General features: G+C 44.7%; 1 protein-coding gene across 2 annotated transcripts in view; it reads left to right on the forward strand.

The window, feature by feature from the left end:
* Positions 1–22,960, forward strand: part of LOC115166036 (thymocyte selection-associated high mobility group box protein TOX) — a 132,672-nt gene that overhangs the window by 73,011 nt on the left and 36,701 nt on the right. For both annotated transcript variants that reach the window (XM_029719661.1, XM_029719662.1), the window contains one exon: positions 7,518–7,577. In XM_029719661.1, the coding sequence (XP_029575521.1) occupies positions 7,518–7,577 (60 nt within the window). The remainder of the gene's footprint in view (positions 1–7,517; positions 7,578–22,960) is intronic.

A 22,960-nucleotide genomic window follows, 5' to 3' on the forward strand; every position in this document is an offset into this window, starting at 1 on the left:
TCTTACTAAGGTCAGGACGTGACAGTACCCCCCCCCAAAGGTGCAGACTCCGAATGCAACAAACCCCCCCAAAAAAAACACAAAACAAAAGGGAGGGTAGGGAGGGTGATAATTGTCTATGGCGGCTCAAATGCAGTCCAGATAACCTTAACCTCCAGCATAGGAGGCGGCTCCAGTTCTGGGCATACTCCCCGCTCCACCCGCTGATCCTTCTGCTTTATTACCACCTGACCGTGGATCGCCGTCGAAGGAACCGGACTGTAGATCATTGCTGGAGGTTCTGGGCTGCAGGCCGCAGCTGGAGACTCCGGGCTGCAGGCCGCCGCTGGAGACTCCGGGCTGCAGGCCGCCGCTGGAGACTCCGGGCTGCAGGCCGCCGCTGGAGACTCCGGGCTGCCGGCCGCCGCTGGAGACTCCGGGCTGCAGGCCGCCGCTGGAGACTCCGGGGTGCAGGCCGCCGCTGGAGACTCCGGGCTGCAGGCCGCCGCTGGAGACTCCGGGCTGCAGGCCGCCGCTGGAGACTCCGGGCTGCAGGCCGCCGCTGGAGACTCCGGGCTGCAGGCCGTCGCTGAAGACTCCGGGCTGCAGGCCGTCGCTGAAGACTCCGTGCCTTGGATCATCACTGGAGGCTTAGTGCCATGGATCCTCTCTACAGGCTTCAAACCATAGATCATCGCTGGAGACTCCGGGCTGCAGGCCGTCGCTGAAGACTCTGGACTGGGGAACTTCTCAGGAGGTTCCGGACTGTAGACCGTCTCCGGAGGTTCCGGATTGTGGACCGTCTCCGGAGGTTCCGGACTGTAGACCGTCTCCGGAGGTTCCGGACTGTAGACCGTCTCCGGAGGTTCCGGACTGTAGGCCGTCTCCGGAGGTTCCGGACTGTAGGCCGTCTCCGGAGGATCCGGACTGTAGGCCGCCTCAGGAGGTTCCGGACTGTAGGCCGTCTCAGGAGGTTCCGGACTGTAGGCCGTCTCAGGAGGTTCCGGACTGTAGGCCGTCTCCGGAGGATCCGGACTGTAGGCCGCCTCAGGAGGTTCCGGACTGTAGGCCGTCTCAGGAGGTTCCGGACTGTAGGCCGTCTCAGGAGGTTCCGGACTGTAGGCCGTCTCAGGAGGTTCCGGACTGTAGGCCGTCTCAGGAGGTTCCGGACTGTGGGCCGTCTCAGGAGGTTCCGGACTGTGGGCCGTCTCAGGAGGTTCCGGACTGTGGGCCGCCTCAGGAGGTTCCGGACTGTGGGCCGCCTCAGGAGGTTCCGGACTGTGGGCCGTCTCAGGAGGTTCCGGACTGTGGGCCGTCTCAGGAGGTTCCGGACTGTGGGCCGTCTCAGGAGGTTCCGGACTGTGGGCCGTCTCAGGAGGTTCCGGACTGTAGGCCGTCTCAGGAGGTTCCGGACTGTGGGCCGTCTCAGGAGGTTCCGAACTGTGGACCGTCACTGCAGGCTCTGTGCCTTGGATCATCCCTACAGGTTCCGTGCCATGGATCATCACTGGAGGCTTAGTGCCATGGATCCACTCTACAGGCTTTGGACCATAGATCATCGCTGGAGGCTTCATTCGTGGAGCTGGAATAGGTCTCACCGGACTAGGGAACGTCGCTGGGAGTTCTGGACTAGGGAACGTCTCTGGGAGTTCTGGACTAGGGAACGTCGCTGGAGGCTTCCTTCGTGGAGCTGGAATAGGTCTCCCCGGACTAGGAAACGTCGCTGGGAGTTCTGGACTAGGGAACATCGCTGGAGGCTCCGGACTGGAGAGCGTTGACGGAGGCCAGGTGCGCAGAGCAGGCACAGGGTATACTGGGTTGTGGAGGCGCACTGGAGATCTGGAGCTTATGGCTGGCACAACCCGTCCTGGCTGGATAACCTCCGTAGCCCGACAGGTCGCACAGGTTTGTATTGGCGAACTGGGGTTACCATGCGTAGAGCTGGCGCAGGATAACCAGGGCCGAGAAAACGCACTGGAGACCAGGAACGCTGAGCAGGCATACTCCTTCCTGGCTGAATGCCAACTCTAGCACGGCACCTGTGAGGAGCTTGCACCGAGCGCACCGGGCTGTAGCTGCGCACTGGCGACACAGTGCGTATCTCAGCATAACTTGGTGCTTGCTCGGTCACTCGCCCTCCACGGTAAGCACGGGGAGTTGGCTCAGGTCTCCAACCTGACTCTGCCAATCTCCCCCGTGTACCCCCCCCCCCCCCAAAGAAAATTGTTGTGGCTGCCTCTCGCACTTGCCTCGACGTTGGTATCGTGCCTCCTCTCGTCACCGCTCTGCTCTCGCTGCCTCCACCTGTTCCCATGGAAGGCGATCCCATCCAGCCTGGATCTCCTCCCATGTCCAGGATCCCTTGCCATCCAGAACTTCCTCCCAGGTCCATTCTCTTCCACGCAGCTTGGTCCTTTTATGGTGGGTTATTCTGTCACATGGGTCGTATAAAGAGGACCAAGGTGCAGCGTGTTTGTAGTTCCACATTATTATTTATTCGTGAAACGTAATGCAATACACTAAATAACTGAATATACAAAAACAACAAACCGTGATGCAGAGAGAAACAAACACTACTCAAAAGATAATAACCCACAAAACGGAAGAGAAAAACCCCTACTTCAAATCAAATTTATTTATATAGCCCTTCTTACATCAGCTGATATCTCAAAGTGCTGTACAGAAACCCAGCCTAAAACCCCAAACAGCAAGCAATGCAGGTGTAGAAGCACGGTGGCTAGGAAAAACTCCCTAGAAAGGCCAAAACCTAGGAAGAAACCTAGAGAGGAACCAGGCTATGAGGGGTGGCCAATCCTCTTCTGGCTGTGCCGGGTGGAGATACTTAAATATACTTAAATATTATCTCCAATCAGAGGCAACGCGGATCAGCTGCCTCCAATTGGAGATTAACACAAACAACCCCAACATAGAAATAGAAAAACTAGAACTTAAACATAGAAATAGAAAACATAGAAAAACACAAAACACCCCCTGTCACGCCCTGACCTACTTTACTATAAAAAATGACATCTTACTAGGGTCAGGACGTGACAGCAGTGAATTCGTACTAGATGAAAACCGAAACAGTATGATATCTTTGCATTTAAAACATACTACATTTTAGAAATTTCACACACTTTGAAACATAATATTTTCGCATACCCAAAATGCTTACTATTTAGAACACAATTATTGGTATTCGGACACAACCCATCTCTCGCTGTCTCTCTCTCTCTTTCTATCGCTCTGTCTGTAACTCATCTATCTATCTATCTACAGTGTCATTTTCTGTCAACGATCTACACAAAATACTCTGTAATGTCAAAGTGGATTTTTTTTAAAAACATTTGTAAAAAAAAAAAAAAAGACTAATAAAACATGAATACATCTTAGTTAGATAAGTATTCAACCCCCTGGGTCAATACATGTTAGAATCACAGTTGGTAGCGATTACAGCTGTGAGTCTCTAAGAGCTTTCCACACCTGGATTGTGCAACCTTTGCCCATTATTTTTATCAAAATTCTTCAAGCTCTGTCAAATTGGTTGTTGATCATTGCAAGACAACCATTTTCAGGTCTTGCCATAGATTTTCAAGTAGATTTAAGTCAAGACTATAACTCGGCCACTTAGGAACATTCACTGTCTTCTTGGTAAGCAACTCCATTATAGATTTGGCCTTGTTTTTTAGGTTATTGTCCTGCGGAAGGTGAATTAATCTCCCAGTGTTTGGTGGAAAGCAGACTGAACTAAGTTTTCCTCTAGGATTTTGCCAGTACTTAGCTCCAGTCAGTTTATTTTTTATCCTGAAAAACTCCCCAGGCCTTAACGATTATAAGCATATACGTAACATGATGCAGCCACCACTATGGTGGAAAATATGGAGAGTGGTACTCAATGTTACATTGGGTTTACCCCAAACATATCACTTTGTATTTAGGTTAAAAAGTGAATTGCTTTGCCACATTTCTTGTAGTATTACCTTAGTGCCTTGTTGCAAACAGGATGCATGTTTTAGAGAAAAATAAATTCTGTATAGGCTACCTTCATTTCACTCTGTCAATTAGGTTAGTATTGTGGAGTAACTACAATGTTGTTAATCCATCCTCAGTTTTCTCCTATCACAGCCATTAAACTGTAAATGTTTTAAAGTCATCATTGGCCACATGTGTCACGTCCTGACCAGTATAGATGATTATTTGTTATTGTAGTTTGGTCAGGACGTGGCAGAGGTTAGTTAGTTTATGTATTCCGGGGTTTTGGGTTTCTTTTCTATGTTTGTGTTTTATGGGTTTTCTATCTGTTCTGTTTCTATGTTAGTTAATTGGGGTATGGACTCTCAATTGAAGGCAGGTGTTTTCTATTTGCCTTTGATTGGGAGTCCAATATATTAGGGTGTGTTTGGTCTTGTTGTTTGTGGGTAGTTGTTTTAGCACTGCTATACGTGTGTAGCCTGCTATACTCTTCCTGTCGGTCATTGTGGTCTTGTTTTTGTTCGTGGTGTTCACATTATAATAAATTATGATGAGCACGCAATCCGCTGCATATTGGTCCACTTTTCCCGACAGCGATTTCAACATATCTTCTGACGAAGAGGAACGTGACAACATGGTGAAATCCCTGAGCGGTTTCCTTCCTCTCCGGTAACTGAGTTAGGAAGGACGCCTGTATCTTTGTAGTGACTGGGTGTATTGAAACTTCTCCATGCTCAAAAGGATATTCAATGTCTGCTTTTTGTGTTTTTACCCATCTACCAATTGATGCCCTTCTTTGTGAGGCATTGAAAAACCTCCCTGGTCTTTGTGTTTGAATCTGTGTTTGAAATTCACTGCTCAACTGAGGGACCTTACAGATAATTGTGTGTGGGGTACAGCGATGAGTCATTAAAAAATCATGTTAAACACTATTATTGCACACAGAGTGAGTCCATGCAACTTATTGTGACTTGTTGCACACATTTTTACTCCTGAACATATTTAGGCTTGCCATAACAAATGGGGTTGAATACTTATTGAATGACATATTTTCCTTTAAATAATCCCACTTTGACATTATGGGGTATCGTGTGTAGGCCAGTGAACAAAATCAGAATGTAATCAATTGAAATTCAGGCTGTAACAACAAAATGTGTAAAAAGTCAAGGGGTGTGAATACTTTCTGAAGGCACTGTATCTATCACATCACTCTCTCTCTTTATCTACACTCTCCCCTCTTATGAAATTGTTTTTAATGTCTTCCATTGTGGATGTTTTCGTTCACCCTCAGGAATTGTATTCATTAGTGGTCTCAGGACATAGTTTCTTAGATAATTGCAGTGGCCCATTTGTGTTCCCTGATATTTTACTTCTCTTTATCTAGGTAGTAAACCTTCAATCCATGTCTTCTGGCTCGGAAAATACCACACACTGAATCGCCATGTATCTCTGGAATTTGAAATGGAATGCTGTCTAGTTTGATCATGTTTTCATTGCTGTCTGTCTGTTCCCTTTTACACAGAGCTTGGCGATATGGCACGCGCTATGCAAAGAATGACTTTTATCAATAGACAAGAAAACATTCCTCTTCTTCGTGACTTTCAATACTTCCACAGCAGTTTGATAGCTGGCGTTGATATGTGTCTATGAACTTTCTGTATTACCCGATGGGGCGGTGAGGTCACTGTCACGGTTTATCAAACGGCTTCACTACAGAGCTGAGTGCTATGGAGAGTCCAATATATTTATTTCTGTTGGGCCATAGCACTTTTTTCACCATCACAATTGCTACCATCTTATTCTTTTGTAGTGTTCTCAGTTTGGGCTTTGTGAACTTTCCCAATTCTTAAAAGATGAGTCTTTAGATGACTATCGTCACTGGTGTAAAGTACTTAAGTAAAAATACTTTAAAGTACTACTTAAGTAGTTTTTTGGGGTATCTGTACTTTACTTTACTATTTATATTTTTGACTAATTTAACTTTTACTTCACTACATTCCTTATGAAAATATTCTACTTTTTATTCCATACATTTTCCTTGACACACAAAAGTACTCGTTACATTTTGAATGCTTAGAATGCTTAAATTGCCCAATTCACGCACTTATCACAGAACATCCCTGGTCATCCCTACTGCCTCTGATCTGGCGGACTCACTAAACACACATGCTTTGTTTGTAAATTATGTCTGAATGTTGGAGTGTGCCACTGACTGTCCTAAATAAATATTTTTTTTAAATGGTGCAATCTACTTTGCTTGATATAAGGAATTTAAAATGATTTATAATTTTACTTTTGATACTTCAGTATATTTTAGCAATTACATTTACTTTTTATACTTAAGTATATTTTAAACCAAATACTTTTAGACTTTTATCTCAAGTAGAATTTTACTGGGTGACTTTTACTTGAGTCATTTTCTATTAAGTTATCTTTACTTTTACTCAAGTATGACAATTGGGTACTTTTTCCACCACTGACTATTGTGATTGAGCACACTACCATCAATCTTTCCTCAGATAGGCAGGACAATTCCAACTTAATAGTAGTACTGATCTAGGATCAGGTCCTCCCTGTCAATGTAATCTTATTAATTGTGAACAAAAATGATAAACTGATCCCAAATCAGCACTCCTACTCTGAGACGCTTGATATATCTGGCCCAGAGCCCTTAAACGGGCCTCTGTCTGAGTATCTTTACCAGGGGTTGTTAAGTAGTGGCCAGTCAGTCAAGCTAACCATAGCAACATACTGTAGTTAAAACAACATAGCTTCAACAACATAGCGCTATAGTACGTCCAGTTTTAGGCATTTAGGGCCATATCATAACATTCTGCCATGCATGACTAGAACACTCCTTATTGCCTACCTCATGTGAGAGACATGGATCCCCTTCCTTCAACAGCACACAGACACGCACGCACACAGAGACAGTGTACACACACAAACACACACACACGCACACATGCACACAAACACACGGTATGAACAACCCCACAGGGGAAGCCCAACGCTTGTCACTCGGCTCAACTAATTACCGCCCCACTGACGAACAGTAATTACCGAAGCCGCCGCAACGAGGTTTAGTGAATGTGACAAAGTCATTAGACTCATGCTCCTTGCCTCCCGTAGAGCCATCACTACTTCTCTCGCTCTCTCTATCTTGCTTATTTATTTATAAAATCATTTATTTACCCCCTTTTTATTCACAATTTCAATCTTGTCTCATCGCTGCAACTCCCCAACGGGCTTGGGAGGCAAAGGTCGAGTCATGCGTACTCGGAAACATGACCCACCTAAACCGCGCTTCTTAACACTCGCCCGCAGCAATGTGTTGGAGGAAACAATGTTCAACTGACGACTGACCTCGGACAATACTGGGCCAATTGTGCGCCGCCCTTTGGGACTCCCGATCACGGCCGGTTGTGACACAGAGTGGGATGGAACCTGGGTCTGTAGTGACGCCTCTAGTAGTACTGCGATGCAGTACCTTAGACCGCTGCACCACCCGCCATCTTGCTTATTATTCACAAAATGTTTGTTTTCTTTTCTTTTTCTGTTCACAGTTTGATGGTGACAACATGTACATGAATGACAATAACCAGGAGTTTCGGTCACCAAGCCAGGTGAGTAGTCCGGTTCAGGGTTCACCAATTAATCCTAAAGGTTATACCTCCATATTATGGTCAAGAGACATTCTCTTTGTGGTGACTAGGTGACTTATCAACATAAGCCTTCAAATATCTATTAACGAAGTATGAAAAGCACAAACAAAGGAATGATACTGAGTCAGTGCAACTATCCCGCTGGGGGTCTTCCATGTTGTAGTTTTCTCTTCTAGAAACATTCAATACATTTGTTAATCACCAATAATGCCACCGAAAGGTTGCCCTAACTGCTTATTTATTGTGTAGTTCTTATGGAGTTCCCAAAACCCATAGCTGTGTGACCTACTCCAGGTAAGGTAAGGTGTAGATTAGTTGTTACCGAAATGGGTTTCACTTCCTTGTCTCAAACCCATCCGCTCCTTGGAGGGCATAGGCCATAAACAAACTTCCTGAGGCAGACTTGGTGTTGTGAGGTTTTACAGTATTTGAAGGTGTTGTTAGATTTGTGTCAAACTAGTCTGTTGGGAGCTCAGGGCCCATATTCACAAAGGGTCACAGATCCTAGATCAGCACCGCTACTCTGACATGATTTGTGAATACGGGCCCAGGAGTGTAAGATAGGAGCGGACCGACACTCGGTCACTCGGTCCGCTCCTATCCGGACGCAGGTTGACATTTATTGTCATGAATCTTGGAGGCAGCTCTGCAGAGTGGTCACAAGCTAGCACAAGCCACAAAGTCATTCAATTCGAAAGCTAACCCTAACCTTAATCCTAACCTTAAACACACTGCTAACCCTAATGCCTAACTCTAACCTTGCATTTTTGTGTTCATGGATTTTTACAATATAGCCAATTTTGACTTTGCAGCTGTCCCATCTAGCGGAAATCGCTCAGTTCTGCCTCCAGGGCAAGATTCATAACAATAAACGTTAACCTGCAGTTTGGACGGGAGGGAGTGGAGCAGAGTACTCACAGCCAGAGTTAGAACGCCTTGGTTGACATATGGCAGTGTTTAGATCTCCAGGATTTGTTGATACTGCGGCAAAGCCTTGGTGTTTAAACAAAACATAACAAGGTTCCAACTACCCATCAATTAGCACTTGCCTACACAGAGAGAGAGAGCAAGGGAGAGAGAGAGTGAAGGAGGGTGGGAGGTGGTGAGAGGGGAAGAAAGAGTGAGAGAGAGGAAGAGAGAGGTGGAGGGAGAGAAGGAGAGCATGAGGCAAACCCCTCTCCACCTTTCCTAGTAAGTTTGTATTTTCTTTTAAGTCTTGATTGACTGCGTATAATGAGGGGTTGAAGGATAGATTTAGCAGCTTATTGGTTGCTCAGTGCAGCAGCACAAGGTCTACCGACATCACTGGACACCCATTGGTTGCTTGTAAATTGGGCAAACTGTTCGGCACTATTGTCGGTCAGGCTGGTCATATGTCAATCAGCACCTACTGTACTTTAAAGTGTTACAGAGAGCGTTTGAACTACTTTGCAGATATGAAACAAAAATACAATCATAATATCAGTTATAAATATCAAATTCCCACTTTATGCTACAAAACCAATTTTATAAGAGGTTTTAAAAATAAGTAATATTTGACAAAAAATTCCATGACGTACAGTAAGGTATTGTTGGTATAATAGATGGATATAGTTCAATGCCTGATTAATAGAATTCAACAATATATTTCTTTGTAGTAAAATAAAATAACATGTATTTATAAAGCCCTTTTTACATCAGCAGATGTCACAAAGCGCTACACAGAAACCCTGCCTAAAACCCCAAACAGCAAGCAATGCAGATAAGCACAGTAGTCCAACAAATATTGCTATCAGGTTGTAAATCACAGCTGGTCTGTATTGTTTCAGTTTCAATGACTCAATATTTTGGACAAAAAAACGGACTAAAGTAACTACGGACCAATTCTAACTATATCATTTTTTCTGTGGCTGTAGCTAGAGATGTGCATTTGATGGTAGGGAGATTGGGATGTGCAAAACTCCCTGATCTTCTAAAAAAGATATGTTTGTCTAGTTGTGTCCAGTCCAAGTGGTGCTTGTACAGGCAGACCATCTATGGGAGGAAGGATGTCAGCGTTGCGCAGCAGCTGAAACCTGGTCCCGACTGAGTCCCAACGCTCCTTGGCAACAACAACACCAGGCTCCAGAGCATCGAAGCTGTAAAACAAGAAAATAGAAAAAAAAATGTAGAAGACATTACAACCTTGCATAGCATCAATTCACCTCCTAAGTATAGATAATAAGAATAACCTCATACAATGCAATGAGAATGATATTCACCTGAAGTGCTGGTACTACTTTGAAGTGCTGGTACTACTTGAGCTGTGGTTGCGGCCTGAAGTGCGCAGTCGTGTTTTGTTGCCAGCCATAACTTTCCACCAGCACCGTACCATTCTGCAGTCCAACCTGTTGTGGGATGTTGACCCCCGTCACAGTGCTGTCCTTGACCACACCAGCAATTTCTCCACAGATTCCTGAAGGAAGACAGCCTGACTACATGTACCTCTGAAAAATACACAAATAATGTGAGATCCATAAAAGTAGTGCCAATCATGTTGGAGGTAAATGAAATAATGAAAACGTGTTGTTTATGCTTTACATTCCAAGTGTTGTCATCGATTCCTTGTGGAGACGCCACACCACTGCTTTTGTCGCATGAGATGGCAGCAGCTTTCCACCAAAGTGTTTGTGCCCTGGGCGGTGTCCTGGTAATACTATTGCATTATCCTCTGCGTGGTTGTTGATGAAGTTCACAACTCACTGCAAGTCCTCATGCTTCAGGTGTGACCTGTGCTTGCTTGGGCCGGCTCTCTTTTTGATGGGAGGCATTAGACCGTTCTCCTTGTGTGACTGACTGGTGGAGGAGAGTCGGGCGTGTTCTACTGATGCTGAAAGACAAATTCCAGATACAAATACTTTAGCATTATTATACAAAAGATGGCCGTAATCACCTCCAGACACACCTGGCTAACTAGAAGGGGTCATGTAATCATCTGTGGAGTCTTTTGTTTAGGCATGTAGCTAGCTAGCTAGCGAAACAATGAACCATTATTCCAACCCATCACAGGAGGTTGGCGGCACCTTAATTGGGGAGGATGGGCTCGTGATAATGGCTCCTATGTAGTTATGTGGCAATATGAGCCAGGACCCTTTTAGTCATTACCTTGTTTTTTTTATTGCATCTCCATTTTTTGGTGATTTTGGGAGTATATGTTGTTGTCATATCATGGCCTTTATTTTCCTGACCTTTTTAGGTGGAATCATTGGCAAATTCAAGCACATATAGTATGCCTAATGGCCTATTTTAAAAGGATGGGGCATGATCCAATACAGTTGGTCTGCCCTTAATGTGGGTTACTTAGACTTTTGATGGCCCGTCAATGTTGTGTCCTATGTCTGTGTACAAAATGTGGAGTCTAGTACAGAGTCGCCTTTGTGAGTGTCCAAGGCTTTTTGTGTCTAAGTAGCACCCTTCAACACAGAGACAGGAGATTACATTACACACGCTACTGTATCTCAGGCCCCTTCAAGAGAACCCGCTAAACAAAAACAGCTTTCATTGACTCTAAGCTAGGAAACAGGTCTAGTCACTCAGTGGCTTTTTCCAAAGGTATTCATTTGTTTGTTGTTACTGTACATGTAAGGGACTTTGTAATTGTTTTGTTTGTTTACCAGCTGACATTCTTGTGGGCGACGTATTTAGTGGATCAACATGACATGGTTGTTAATCAGTGTTACATGTGTTTTCCTACTGCATACTGTACCAGTATAACTAATAATATCACTAATTTGCCCTATTGACTCGCGTCCGGGTGCCGCGTTTAATTAGAATCCAGGATTTTTAATGGCTCGTTCAGTGATCCTGATTGATATGTTCCAAGAAAAATAACATCTGTCATTTGATCTTTCCAATCTGTCATTGGATGCACATTATTCACACACACTTCAAGTGCAATGATGTTAATTGCTACACATACATGTAAAATAAATGTAGTACATATTGTGTGTTTACGTCAACAAACATGGCCGCCAAATTACGTGTGGCATCATCGGTAGTGTAGTGTAGTTGTCCTCATACAAGCCTTCCTCTAGCCCAGTGTTGCCCAGACTTGGTCCTGGAGGCCCCCCCCCTCTGGGTGCATATTTTAGTTTTTGCCGTAGCACTACACAGCTGATTCAAATATCCAACTCATCGTCAAGCTTTGATGATTTGAATCAGCTGTGTAATGCTAGGGCAAAAATGAAAACGTGCACCCAGGGAGGGCCCCAGGACCAAGTTTGGGAAACCCTGCTCTAGCCTGCGTCTGCCCAGTGCATTGAGAATCCAGTGGTGCCCCAAATAATCAGGCTGATTGGATATCAGGCCAGTGTGACGGACAGGAAATGCTTTGATTGGGACTGGTCTGGAATGAGCGGTGAGGGTGATCCGTTTGGGTGATTACAGACTGGAGCCGGTGTGTGTTTACGTTGCTGTCGCCCTCCTCTCTGTTTTTACAGTCCCTGTCCCACTGGGGTTTCATTTACAATAGAGCTTTAACAGACTGGATTTATAACTTCCTCTCTATGTTATAATCAGTCAGTGTAAGGAGAGTAGACCTGAGTTAAAAAACTATTTGAAATATTTCAAATACTTTGAGCGTTTGCTACCTGAGTGCCAGGAGGATAAATAAAGCACTTTTGAGACTTTTCTATTGGTTCCTTTGCGACAGGCGTGCTGAATCAAGCACAGATCCAGTATTCAAAATACACTGAGTATACCGAACATTAGCCCTCAGAACAGCCTCAATTCGCCGGGGCATGGTGTCGAAAGCGTTCCACAGGGATGCTGGCCCATGTTGACTCCAATGCTTCCCACAGTTGTGTCAAGTTGGCTGGATGCCCTTTGGGTGGTGGACCATTCTTGATACACACGGGAAACTGTTAAGAGTGAAAAACCCAGTGGCGTTGCAGTTCTTGACACAAACTGGTACGCCTGGCACCTACTACCATACTCTGTTCAAAGGCACTTAAATGTTTTGTCTTGTCCATTCACCCTCTGAATGACACACATACACAATCCATGTCTCAATTGTCTCAAGTCTTAAAATTCCTTCTTAAACCTGTCTCCTCACCTTCATCTACACTAATTGAAGCGGATTTAACATTGACATCAATAAGGGATCATAGCTTTTACCTGGGTTCACCTGGTCAGTATATGTCATGGACAGAGCAGGTGTTCTTAACGTTTTGTATACTCAGTGTAATTTGAAATAGAATTGGAACCCACATCTGGTGTGTAGAGGGAGAGAAAGAATGACAGAGAAATACTTTTCTTTCTGTTACCTCGTTTTTCACTTTTGTACCAACCCTGCCTTGCTGTAGAAAGATACCCAGGGTCTTTTAAGAACCAGCTAGTTTTAGCTTGTTTGTGTTTGTGCCTTTGTTTCTTTTGTTGTTGAGAATGCAAGACAACGTGGGGCTCTTATATAGTCACGACCACAGGGGAGCTGTTGCTGATGGTCTAGATTAGAATAGAAACTTGGATAAAGTGGCTTCTCTCTCTCTCTCTCTCTCTCTCTCTCTCTCTCTCTCTCTCTCTCTCTCTCTCTCTCTCTCTCTCTCTCTCTCTCTCTCTCTCTCTCTCTCTCTCTCTCTGTCCCCTTTCTCTCATTTTCCGTCTTTCTCTCTCCCCGTTCTCTCTCATTCTCTGTCTCTCTCTATCTCACCCCTATCTCTCTCTCTATCTCTTCCCTATCTCTCTCTCTCTTTCACCCCTCTCACCGACACACACAATATCCCTCCCCTCTCACCACACAGCAGCTTCATCCAGTCAAGTGCGCTGCCCATAGGGTCCGTGCAGATGTTGTTTGGCCTCTCTGGCCCTGCGCTGTTCCGACACACATCTCCACTGACTGACTCACAGCGCAGGGAGCAGAGACATCTTAGAACACGGTGGTAGCACATACACCACATGTGGGTGATGGCGAGGTGAGAGCGGAGTTACTTAATGGTGACTCATGGTGTACCATTTATACTCTGAGCACAACAGACAGACGCACGCACGCACACACACGCACACACACACATATACACTCCCCTTCCCTCTTCAGTGGATGTGCATATACAGGTCTCTTCTCATCATCTTTCCTTTTTGGTAATGCGAAAAGTTGCATGAGTAGATGACTAATCATGTGGAAATGGTGACGCACATCTCTTTCCTGAGCCCAACTAGAACACTTTGTGCGATGCATAAAAACAATGGAGAGAGTGGAGATGGAAACCTTATCGTCTAGCTCTATCTGTTGTGTACTGTTATTCTAAAGCAGTTACACCAAAAAAAATAGGCTCCTTCAACATTGAAAAACATTGAGACAACACTGAGACAACATTGAGGGAATAGGAGGCCCACACCCACGCTGAGAGGATTTGTTAGGGTCGTCTTATGTAGGTCAGCCTATGTCAGCCAATAAATCCAATTATCATCAGCTTCTGAAAGAGGAGAAATGAAAGAAGAAATGGGCCCAGGGTCGCCACGATCTCTGTGAGTGCGTTCCAGTTTTAGCTGAGATTTCCCTTTATGTTTCAGGTTCTACTAGACTAGACAACAGGACCGATACAAGACTATCCCAATATCTTTACTATAGCAGACTTGGGTTCAAAAATACTATTTCAAATGATTGAAAATGCTTTTAAGCTGGGCTTGATTGAGCTTGCCTGGCGCAATGGAACCAATAGCATAAAAGATCTGGTTCTTCAGACAGATGCACATTTTAAATATTTCAAATAGTATTTGAACCCAGGTCTGGAGTAAAGTGCATGAGAATTATCTAGTGAAGGCCCTCCTTTGACTGTGACTCGCTTGGTCCTCCTCATCTAAATGTACATCGTGCTAAAATCTTAAAACCACCTTATCAGCAGGGAAAGTAAACTGAATGATTCATGCACTCTTTTAAGAGAACTTGAAACCTTGGATCTATTTTGGGCTCCACTCTATATGCAGTATTGCTGCTGTGGAGGGATTTAGAGAGGACTAAATAGTTTTAGCTTTTTTTTTTCTCTCTCTCTCTCTCTCTCTCTCTCTCTCTCTCTTTCTCTCTCTCTCTTTCTCTCTCTCTCTCTCTCTTTCTCTCTCTCTCTCCCTCCCCCCCAGTGATCTTTCTCATCATATGGCGACCAAGGTCATGCCTGAAATACAATAGACGTGTAGACATCTGGTATAATACTGTGGAAAGTTAAATCTATATGAATGGCCCTGCCACAGTAGATTCTCTCTGATGCACTCCTCGCGGTTCAGTGAAAGTAAATCACAATGTTCTCTTATTACCCTGACTGGAATGAGGGCATAGAGAAAGAACATGAGGGATCACCCCATTCCCCCCTCCCCCTGTTTGCCACGGCTTAAAGAGAATGACATCACGGAAATAAAAAATAAATGAGGATTATGGGTAGGCTATTGTGCCATATGTGATTACCGGGGCTTCCACATTCCCCTAGTGGGAAGAGTGACTACAGGCTGACATTTTTAATTTATTCTTGTGATTTTAACCATAATGATTGGATAAAATACGGAAATGTGGTGCACCACAAATATCCCTGTTTTTGGCCACTGACAAAGATCATGCTTTTCGGGAGGTTTCAAACGGTTGTTTGAGTCTGTCAGAGCTTTATTTCTTTATACATACTCTTATTACCCTGTCTGAGAAAAAAAAAAAAAATTTCAACCCATATGATCTAGTACATAATAAAAGTATAATAAACCATATACAAAAATAAATAGAAAACGTGAATGAATAAGCCTTTTCATACATTATAACATATATAGTTATAATCTGTTTTAGAAACATCTACCCAAGATCATTCATATTCTTTATTACTTTACCAAACGTATCATGACATTAGTGATAGTCAAAATCTGTTATTTTTGTGAATGTCTAAATCAACATTTGGGACATTTAAACAGCGTGTGTCCCTGCTATAGACGAGGGGAGACGGGCGATGTAAAGCATATGCAATGTCTCTGCCTCCGACGTAAAACAAATGTTTGACTTCCACACAAAATTACTTTCTTACTTATTTCAGGTTTAAGGAGGTATGTTGCATTCTTTATTGTAATTTAGATCCACCTGCATCTTGACAAATTCAATGATTGTGTTGCCACATCTGTGCGGTTGTCACGGTTGTCGTCGGTGAAGGAGGACCAATACGCAGCAGGTACGTGTATGCTCATCTTGATTTTTTAATTACTTCCAAAAATGAACATACAACAATAACAAAGAAACGAACGATCAACAAAAACAGTCTGGCCAAGCAAAGCTCAACACAGAACAATCACCCACAAATAACAACCACAAACACACCCTAATATATGGGACTCTCAATCAAAGGCAGATAGACAACACCTGCCTTCAACTGAGAGTCCCAACCCCAATCAACACAACATAGAAACACACTCACCAGACTAGACATAGAAATACATAAACATAGACTATAAACCAAAACCCCGGAAATACTAAATCAAACACCCTTTAACCAAACACACCACCCTGAACCACATAAAACAAATACCCTCTGTCACGTCCTGACCAAACTACAATACTAATTAACCCTTATACTGGCCAGGACGTGACAGCGGTGAAGCAGTCGAACTGGATAAAGGTTTTTATAAGGACCGCGTCTCTGACGTAACGTTGCAGTGAACTTGATTTCACCACTCTGAAAACACATCCATCACATACTATGTTGAATCTCCTTTGAAGAAGCAATAATATAAATGAATCTAATGATGCAGCCGACCACTGGAGAAAGGCAAATGCACGAGTATTCGACAGAGGACGTTGATGTTATCCTAGGATGGCTGTCTTGTGACTTCTGAAATGGTGTGAAATCAAGAAAATCGGTGATGTAAACATATACAGAAAAATTGGGGGTAATTCTAGTGCCAGATTTCAGGGACTGTCAGCTTATTATGGTGTGTTTCTTTTTCCACTCTGGTCAAAAGTCTTCCTCATATAATTTATTTGTATGTGGTTTTGGTGGAGATCGAGCTCAGCTCAAATAGGCCAGACACAGCTGTAATGGAGTGTGGAGAGGGGTCTTTTACCCAACTAAATTAGATCTATTTTGGTGTGACATTTGAGGGAATTGCCAGTGAGGGGAGCAGGATGGAAGATACTCCCCCTCCCCAAGGCTTCTGAAGGACATCACCTGTGACCCTGACACGGGATTGGACGGTGCAAACCGCCCCCTTTTCAGGCTACTTATCCCAGTTCTACCTGGCTGTCAGTCAGCCGGCTCTGAAATCCATCTTCTGCTCTTTTTCAATCGAGGGCCATTTATTGCCATTGCCATCTATTGTAGAGGGCTGGTTCTGCTGATGCATAAAACCCAATGGAGTTTTGTGTCAATTGAAAGCCTGGTGGATAGGTCACGTGCCCCAACGCACTGTCCTTTGTCCTTTTGACCATCGTTCTGAAACACCCACTCGTTCTCGTTGATGAGTGTCGTTTTTGTCCTCTCTCTGCTCAAGAGGCTCTTCTTGGCTGTTGGATCTAGTACTAGGATGTAACGTTGTGTTGTGTTTGAGTAGCCTATCCTCATCCAACTGTCGTCGTCCTATCGCTTTCTTTTATCTTAGCTAGAGATGGCCGGACATCTTTGTTTATGCATCACCAGCTTCTGCAAATTGCTACAGCAAGGCCGATCTGTCGTTTTCTTGACGTGACATGTAGCTACTGGACTGGCTTTCAATAGATAGCCTATTCTTAGTAAAGGTAGCGGGTGTTTGATTAAGCAAATGGAATGCAGTATTGGGGTATACAGTACAATCAAAACAAAGCATTTAAATGTACATGTATGCTGTGGAATACAAGTGGATTTATCCAATATATTTTTTCAACATAGATATTAAACCATTTAATCACCGGTGTTAGATAATCGCATATGTGGACAGCCTACGTGTAGAATGGAACTGTAGAGAGGAGGAGTTGTGTAGTGTCCTCAGAGCTTTACAAGCATTTTTTTTCTTCACAAAAAAAATTATAATACATTTCACCTTTCATGGGAGGGCGATGGTTGGGTAGCGAGGTTGAATTTTACATTTAGTTTTGACCCCTTCTGTTTTCTCCGCAGCCTGCAATGTCCTGAAAGACAGTAGATGTATGAATTATTTATCTGTATTTGAACATATTAAACTTGTAATGTCCTTGTCCCACATTTTATCCTCAAGGGCATCCAACAGAGCTGTTAAAAGAATGGAAGGCCTGATTGTAATATCGCCTCTTGCAGCATTCAAATCTTCTAACATGAATCCTACATCAATTTACTTTAATCTTGGAGAATCAATTGTCGGAAATATATGTTGTGGTAGTTCGGATAAAAGCTGGATGAAATGCAGGGGAGGCTTTAGCCATTTTAAGCATTTAAAAAGCTAGCGTTTCGTAACGTCTTAGCAACATACACTGCATGACCAAAAGTATGTGGACACCTGCTTGTTGAACAGCTCATTCCAAAATCATGGACATTAATATGGTGTTGGTCCCCCCTTTGCTGCTATAACAGCCTCCACTCTTCTGGGAAGGTTTTCCACTAGATGTTGGAACATTGCTGCGGGAACTAATGCCACAAGAGCATTAGTCAGTTCGGGCACGGATGTTGGGTGATTGGGCCTGGCTCGCAGTCGGCGTTCCAATTCATCCCAAAGGTGTTCGATTGGGTTGAGGTCAGGGATCTGTGCAGGCCAGTCAAGTTCTTCCACACCAATCTCGACAAACCATTTCTGTATTGACCTCATTTTGTGCACGGGTGCATTGTCATGCTGAAACAGGAAAATGCCTTCCCCAAACTGTTGCCACAAAGTTGGAAGCACAGAATCATCTAGAATGTCATTGTATGTTGTAGCGTTAAGATTTCCCTTCACTGGAACTAAGGGGCATAGCCTGAACCATGAAAAACAGCCCCAGACCAATATTCCTCCTCTACCAAACTTTACAGTTGGCACTATGCATTGGGGCAGGTAGCGTTCTCCAGGCATACGGCTAACCCAGATTAGTCCGTCGGACTGCCAGATGGTGAAGCGTGATTTATCACTCCAGAGAATGCGTTTCCACTGCTCGAGAGTCCAATCTGGCTTTAGAAGATGCTCATTCAACTGATACTTGCCCTATCCACCTTTTTGACCACATCAAGCAGGAAAGTGATTTAGGGGAACTATACAGGTATGGTCATGTTAGACTTGCAGAAAGCTTTTGACACAGTGGACCATGATATTCTCCTGATGAAACTGAAATGCATGGGTCTAAATGATGTAGCAGTGAATTGGTTTGGGTGTTATCTGACCAACAGAACACAAGTATGTAATGTTGGTGATGTTCTGTCAGAGGCCAAAGAAATATCCTGTGGAGTACCGCAGGTATCAATTTTAGGGCCTCTCTTATTTCTTATATGCGTTAATGAAATGCCAAGTACAGTAAAGTACTTTATGCTGATGACTCAGCCATACTGGTATCAGGGAAGGATACAGTTTACATAGAGGATTGCATTTTGCATTTTGTTAGAGATTGGTTGACTGACACCAATTTGTTGCTACATTTGGGAAAAACTTTAGCGATTTTGTTTGGAACAAAACGTAGATTGCTTAGGGCTGACAAGATAAGGGTAAACTATGCAGACAAGGAGATTGAATCTAAAACAAGTGTAACTTATTTTGGTGTATCCCTAGATCAATCCCTTTCTGGAGACCTGATTGCTGCTAAAATTATATCTAAAATGGCGAACAAATTGAAATGATTGATATTTTAACATCATGTCACGTCCTGGCCAGTATAAGGGTTAATTAGTATTGTAGTTTGGTCAGGACGTGGCAGAGGGTATTTGTTTTATGTGGTTCAGGGTGGTGTGGTTGTTTAAAGGGTGTTTGATTTAGTATTTCCGGGTTTTTGGTTGATGGTCTATGTGTATGTATTTCTATGTGTAGTCTGGTGAGTGTGTTCTATGTTTGGTTAATTGGGGTTGGGACTCTCAGTTGAAGGCAGGTGTTGTCTATCTGCCTTTGATTGAGAGTCCCATATATTAGGGTGTGTTTGTGTTTCCAATTTTGGTGGGTGATTGTTCCGTGTTTAGCGTAAGTAAGCCTAACAGGACTGTCAGTTTATCGTTCGTTTTCTTGTTTGTTGTTTTGTATTCGTGTTGATTTAATTAAATGTTCAAAATGAACAACTGCACACCTGCTGCGTATTGGTCTACCTTTTCCGATGACGATTTCGCATTATCGTCAGAAGATGAAGATATTTGTGACAGAATCACCCACCAAAATTGGACCAAGCAGCAGAGGAAGGAGCAGACGGATTTCGAGTTGGACTGGCGGGAGAAGTGGACTTAGGAGGAAGTTCTGGACGGGGCCGGACCTTGGCACCAGGCTGGAGATTATCGCCGCCCGCAGTGGGAAATTGCGGCAGCCAAGGCAGAGAGGCGGAGGTACGAGGCCATGGACACGCTGAGGGAGAAGCACGAGAGGCACCCCCAATAATTTTTTGGGTGGGGGCACACGGGTAGTTTGGCTAGGCGTAGGAAGAGCCGGAAGCCAGCTACCCGTAGTTATATGGAGGAGCGTATGGGGTGGAGAGCGCTATGTTTCGCTGAGGAGCGCACTATCTCACCCATACGCACGCACAGTCCGGTGCGAGTTATTCCAGCCCCTCGCAGGTGCCGTGCTAGAGCGGGCATCCAGCCTGGTAGGAGGATGCCTGCGCAGCGCATCTGGTCGCCGGTACGCCTCCGAGGACCAGGCTACCCAACTCCCGCTCTACGCACGGCTACCATCAGGCCCCTGCACAGCCCAGTCTGCCCTGTACGAGCACCCCGTTCGTACAGGGCTACTAGTTCCATCCAGCCAAGGCGGGTTGTGCAGGAGGTAAGTTCTAGACCGGCTGTGCGCCTCCATAGCCCTGGGTTTCCAGCTCCTGTCTCTCGTGCGGACCCGGAAGTGCGTCAACCCAGTCCGACTCGTCCTGTTCCCGCTCCCCGCACTAGCCTTCAAGTGCGTAAACCCAGCTTCGCCAGTCAACAGTCGTCAGAGCTGCCCGCCAGTCAACAGTCGTCGGAGCTGCCCGCCAGTCAACAGTCGTCGGAGCTGCCCGCCAGTCAACAGTCGTCGGAGCTGCCCGCCAGTCAACAGTCGTCGGAGCTGCCCGCCAGTCAACAGTCGCCGGAGTGGCCAGACTGCGCTGAACTGCCGGAGTGGCCAGACTGCGCTGAACTGCCGGAGTGGCCAGACTGCCCTGAACTGCCGGAGTGGCCAGACTGCCCTGAACTGCCGGAGTGGCCAGACTGCCCAGACTGTCCCGAGCTGCCAGACTGTCCCGAGTTGCCAGACTGTCCCGAGTTGCCAGACTGCCCAGACTGTCCCGAGTTGCCAGACTGCCCAGACTGTCCCGAGTTGCCAGACTGCCCAGACTGTTCCGAGTTGCCAGACTGCCAAGACTGTCCCGAGTTGCCAGACTGCCCAGACTATCCCGAGTTGCCAGACTGCCCAGACTGTCCCGAGTTGCCAGACTGCCCAGACTGCCCCGAGTTGCCAGACTGCACCGAGTTGCCAGACTGCCCCGAGCTGCCAGACTGGCCAGACTGCCACGAACTGCCAGAGTGGCCCGACTGCCTGGAAAGGCCAGAACCGGAGCCACCTCCTGATATAGGTGGGTTGGGGAGGGGGGGTGTAGCACAGTGCCGTCGTTGACGGCAGCCACCCTCCCTTCCCTCCCTTTAGTAGAGGGGAATTTTTGTTTTGTTGTTTGGGGTTGTTGTTTTTGTTTTGTTTTTTGTTTTAAAGGTGCTTCCGGGGTTAGCACCTTTAAGGGGGGGGTACTGTCACGTCCTGGCCAGTATAAGGGTTAATTAGTATTGTAGTTTGGTCAGGACGTGGCAGAGGGTATTTGTTTTATGTGGTTCAGGGTGGTGTGGTTGTTTAAAGGGTGTTTGATTTAGTATTTCCGGGTTTTTGGTTGATGGTCTATGTGTATGTATTTCTATGTGTAGTCTGGTGAGTGTGTTCTATGTTTGGTTAATTGGGGTTGGGACTCTCAGTTGAAGGCAGGTGTTGTCTATCTGCCTTTCATTGAGAGTCCCATATATTAGGGTGTGTTTGTTATTTGTGGGTGATTGTTCTGTGTTTCGCCTTGTGCCTTACCAGACTGTTTTTTGTTGATCGTTCGTGTTTTTTTGTTATTTTTGTACATTCATTTTGATAGTTAAATAAAAGTCAAGATGAGCCTGCACATACCTGCTGCGTTTTGGTCTACCTTAACCGACGACAACCGTGACACATCAAAGTTAAGAAACTGCTTGTCTCAACCTTGATTCAGTGTCATTTTGATTATGCCTGCTCTGCTTGGTATAGTGGGCTATCAAAAAAGATGAAAAAGAGAATGCAGGTCATGCAAAATAATGTTATCAGGTATATGGTGAATGTCCCCCTAGGACCCACATAGGGGTACAGGACTTCCGGGAGGTGGACAAACTTAAACTTAATCATTATGTTTGACATCTTAAATGATCGTGCCCCAGGTTATATGAAGAACATTGATAACCAACACAGTTACAATACCAGATCTGGTGTTATGTCTTCTAAAATCCCAAGAGTAAACAGTACTGAGAGGAGCACGTTTTTCTATACAGGCATTTGTCTATGGAATAGCCTCCCCTTGGAGATCAAGCAAAGAAAAAGTAGAAAAACCTTTAAAAAGCAGTTGAAGGTTTTCATTTGGACAAGGTTGCCTAAGTAAGAGAAACCACTCCACTTCCCCTTGTGCCCCCTACGGCTGGTCAGGTGTATTTATTTGAATGATATGCATGATGTGCAATGGATAGATTGTTTTAATGTGAAATTACTATGGTTGATTTTTAAGGTTAGGGAGAAGTGCAGTGAATTGTGCCACTTTTTAGGATGTCAATATAAATGAATGTATTTATGGTTGTTTGTAGTTTTGTCTTGCCTTTTAATCATTATTTATGTTATTGTTTTTACCATCGAGGACCACTTTGAAAAAACAAGCATTTTAATTAATAATTTCAAGTGATATCCTCTGGTTCCACATTGTACATTTTGTTGCATATGTCTGTTACCCAAAATAAATTCAATTCAATTATGGCGAGCTTTACACCACTCAAGCCAATGCTTGGCATTGTGCATGGTGATCTTAGCCTTGTGCTCGGCTATGCTGACGTTGCTTCCAGAGGCCGTTTGGAACTCGATAGGGAGTGTTTCAACCGAGGACAGACAATTTTTACACTCTACATGCCGTTGTTACTCCGAGACGTTTCCACTTCACAATAACAGCACTTACAGTTGACCGGGGCAGCTCTAGCACAGCAGAAATTTGACGAACTGACTTGTTAGAAAGGTTGCATCCTATG

This window comes from Salmo trutta, chromosome 28, assembly GCF_901001165.1.
Source record: "Salmo trutta chromosome 28, fSalTru1.1, whole genome shotgun sequence".
NCBI lineage: Eukaryota > Metazoa > Chordata > Actinopteri > Salmoniformes > Salmonidae > Salmo > Salmo trutta.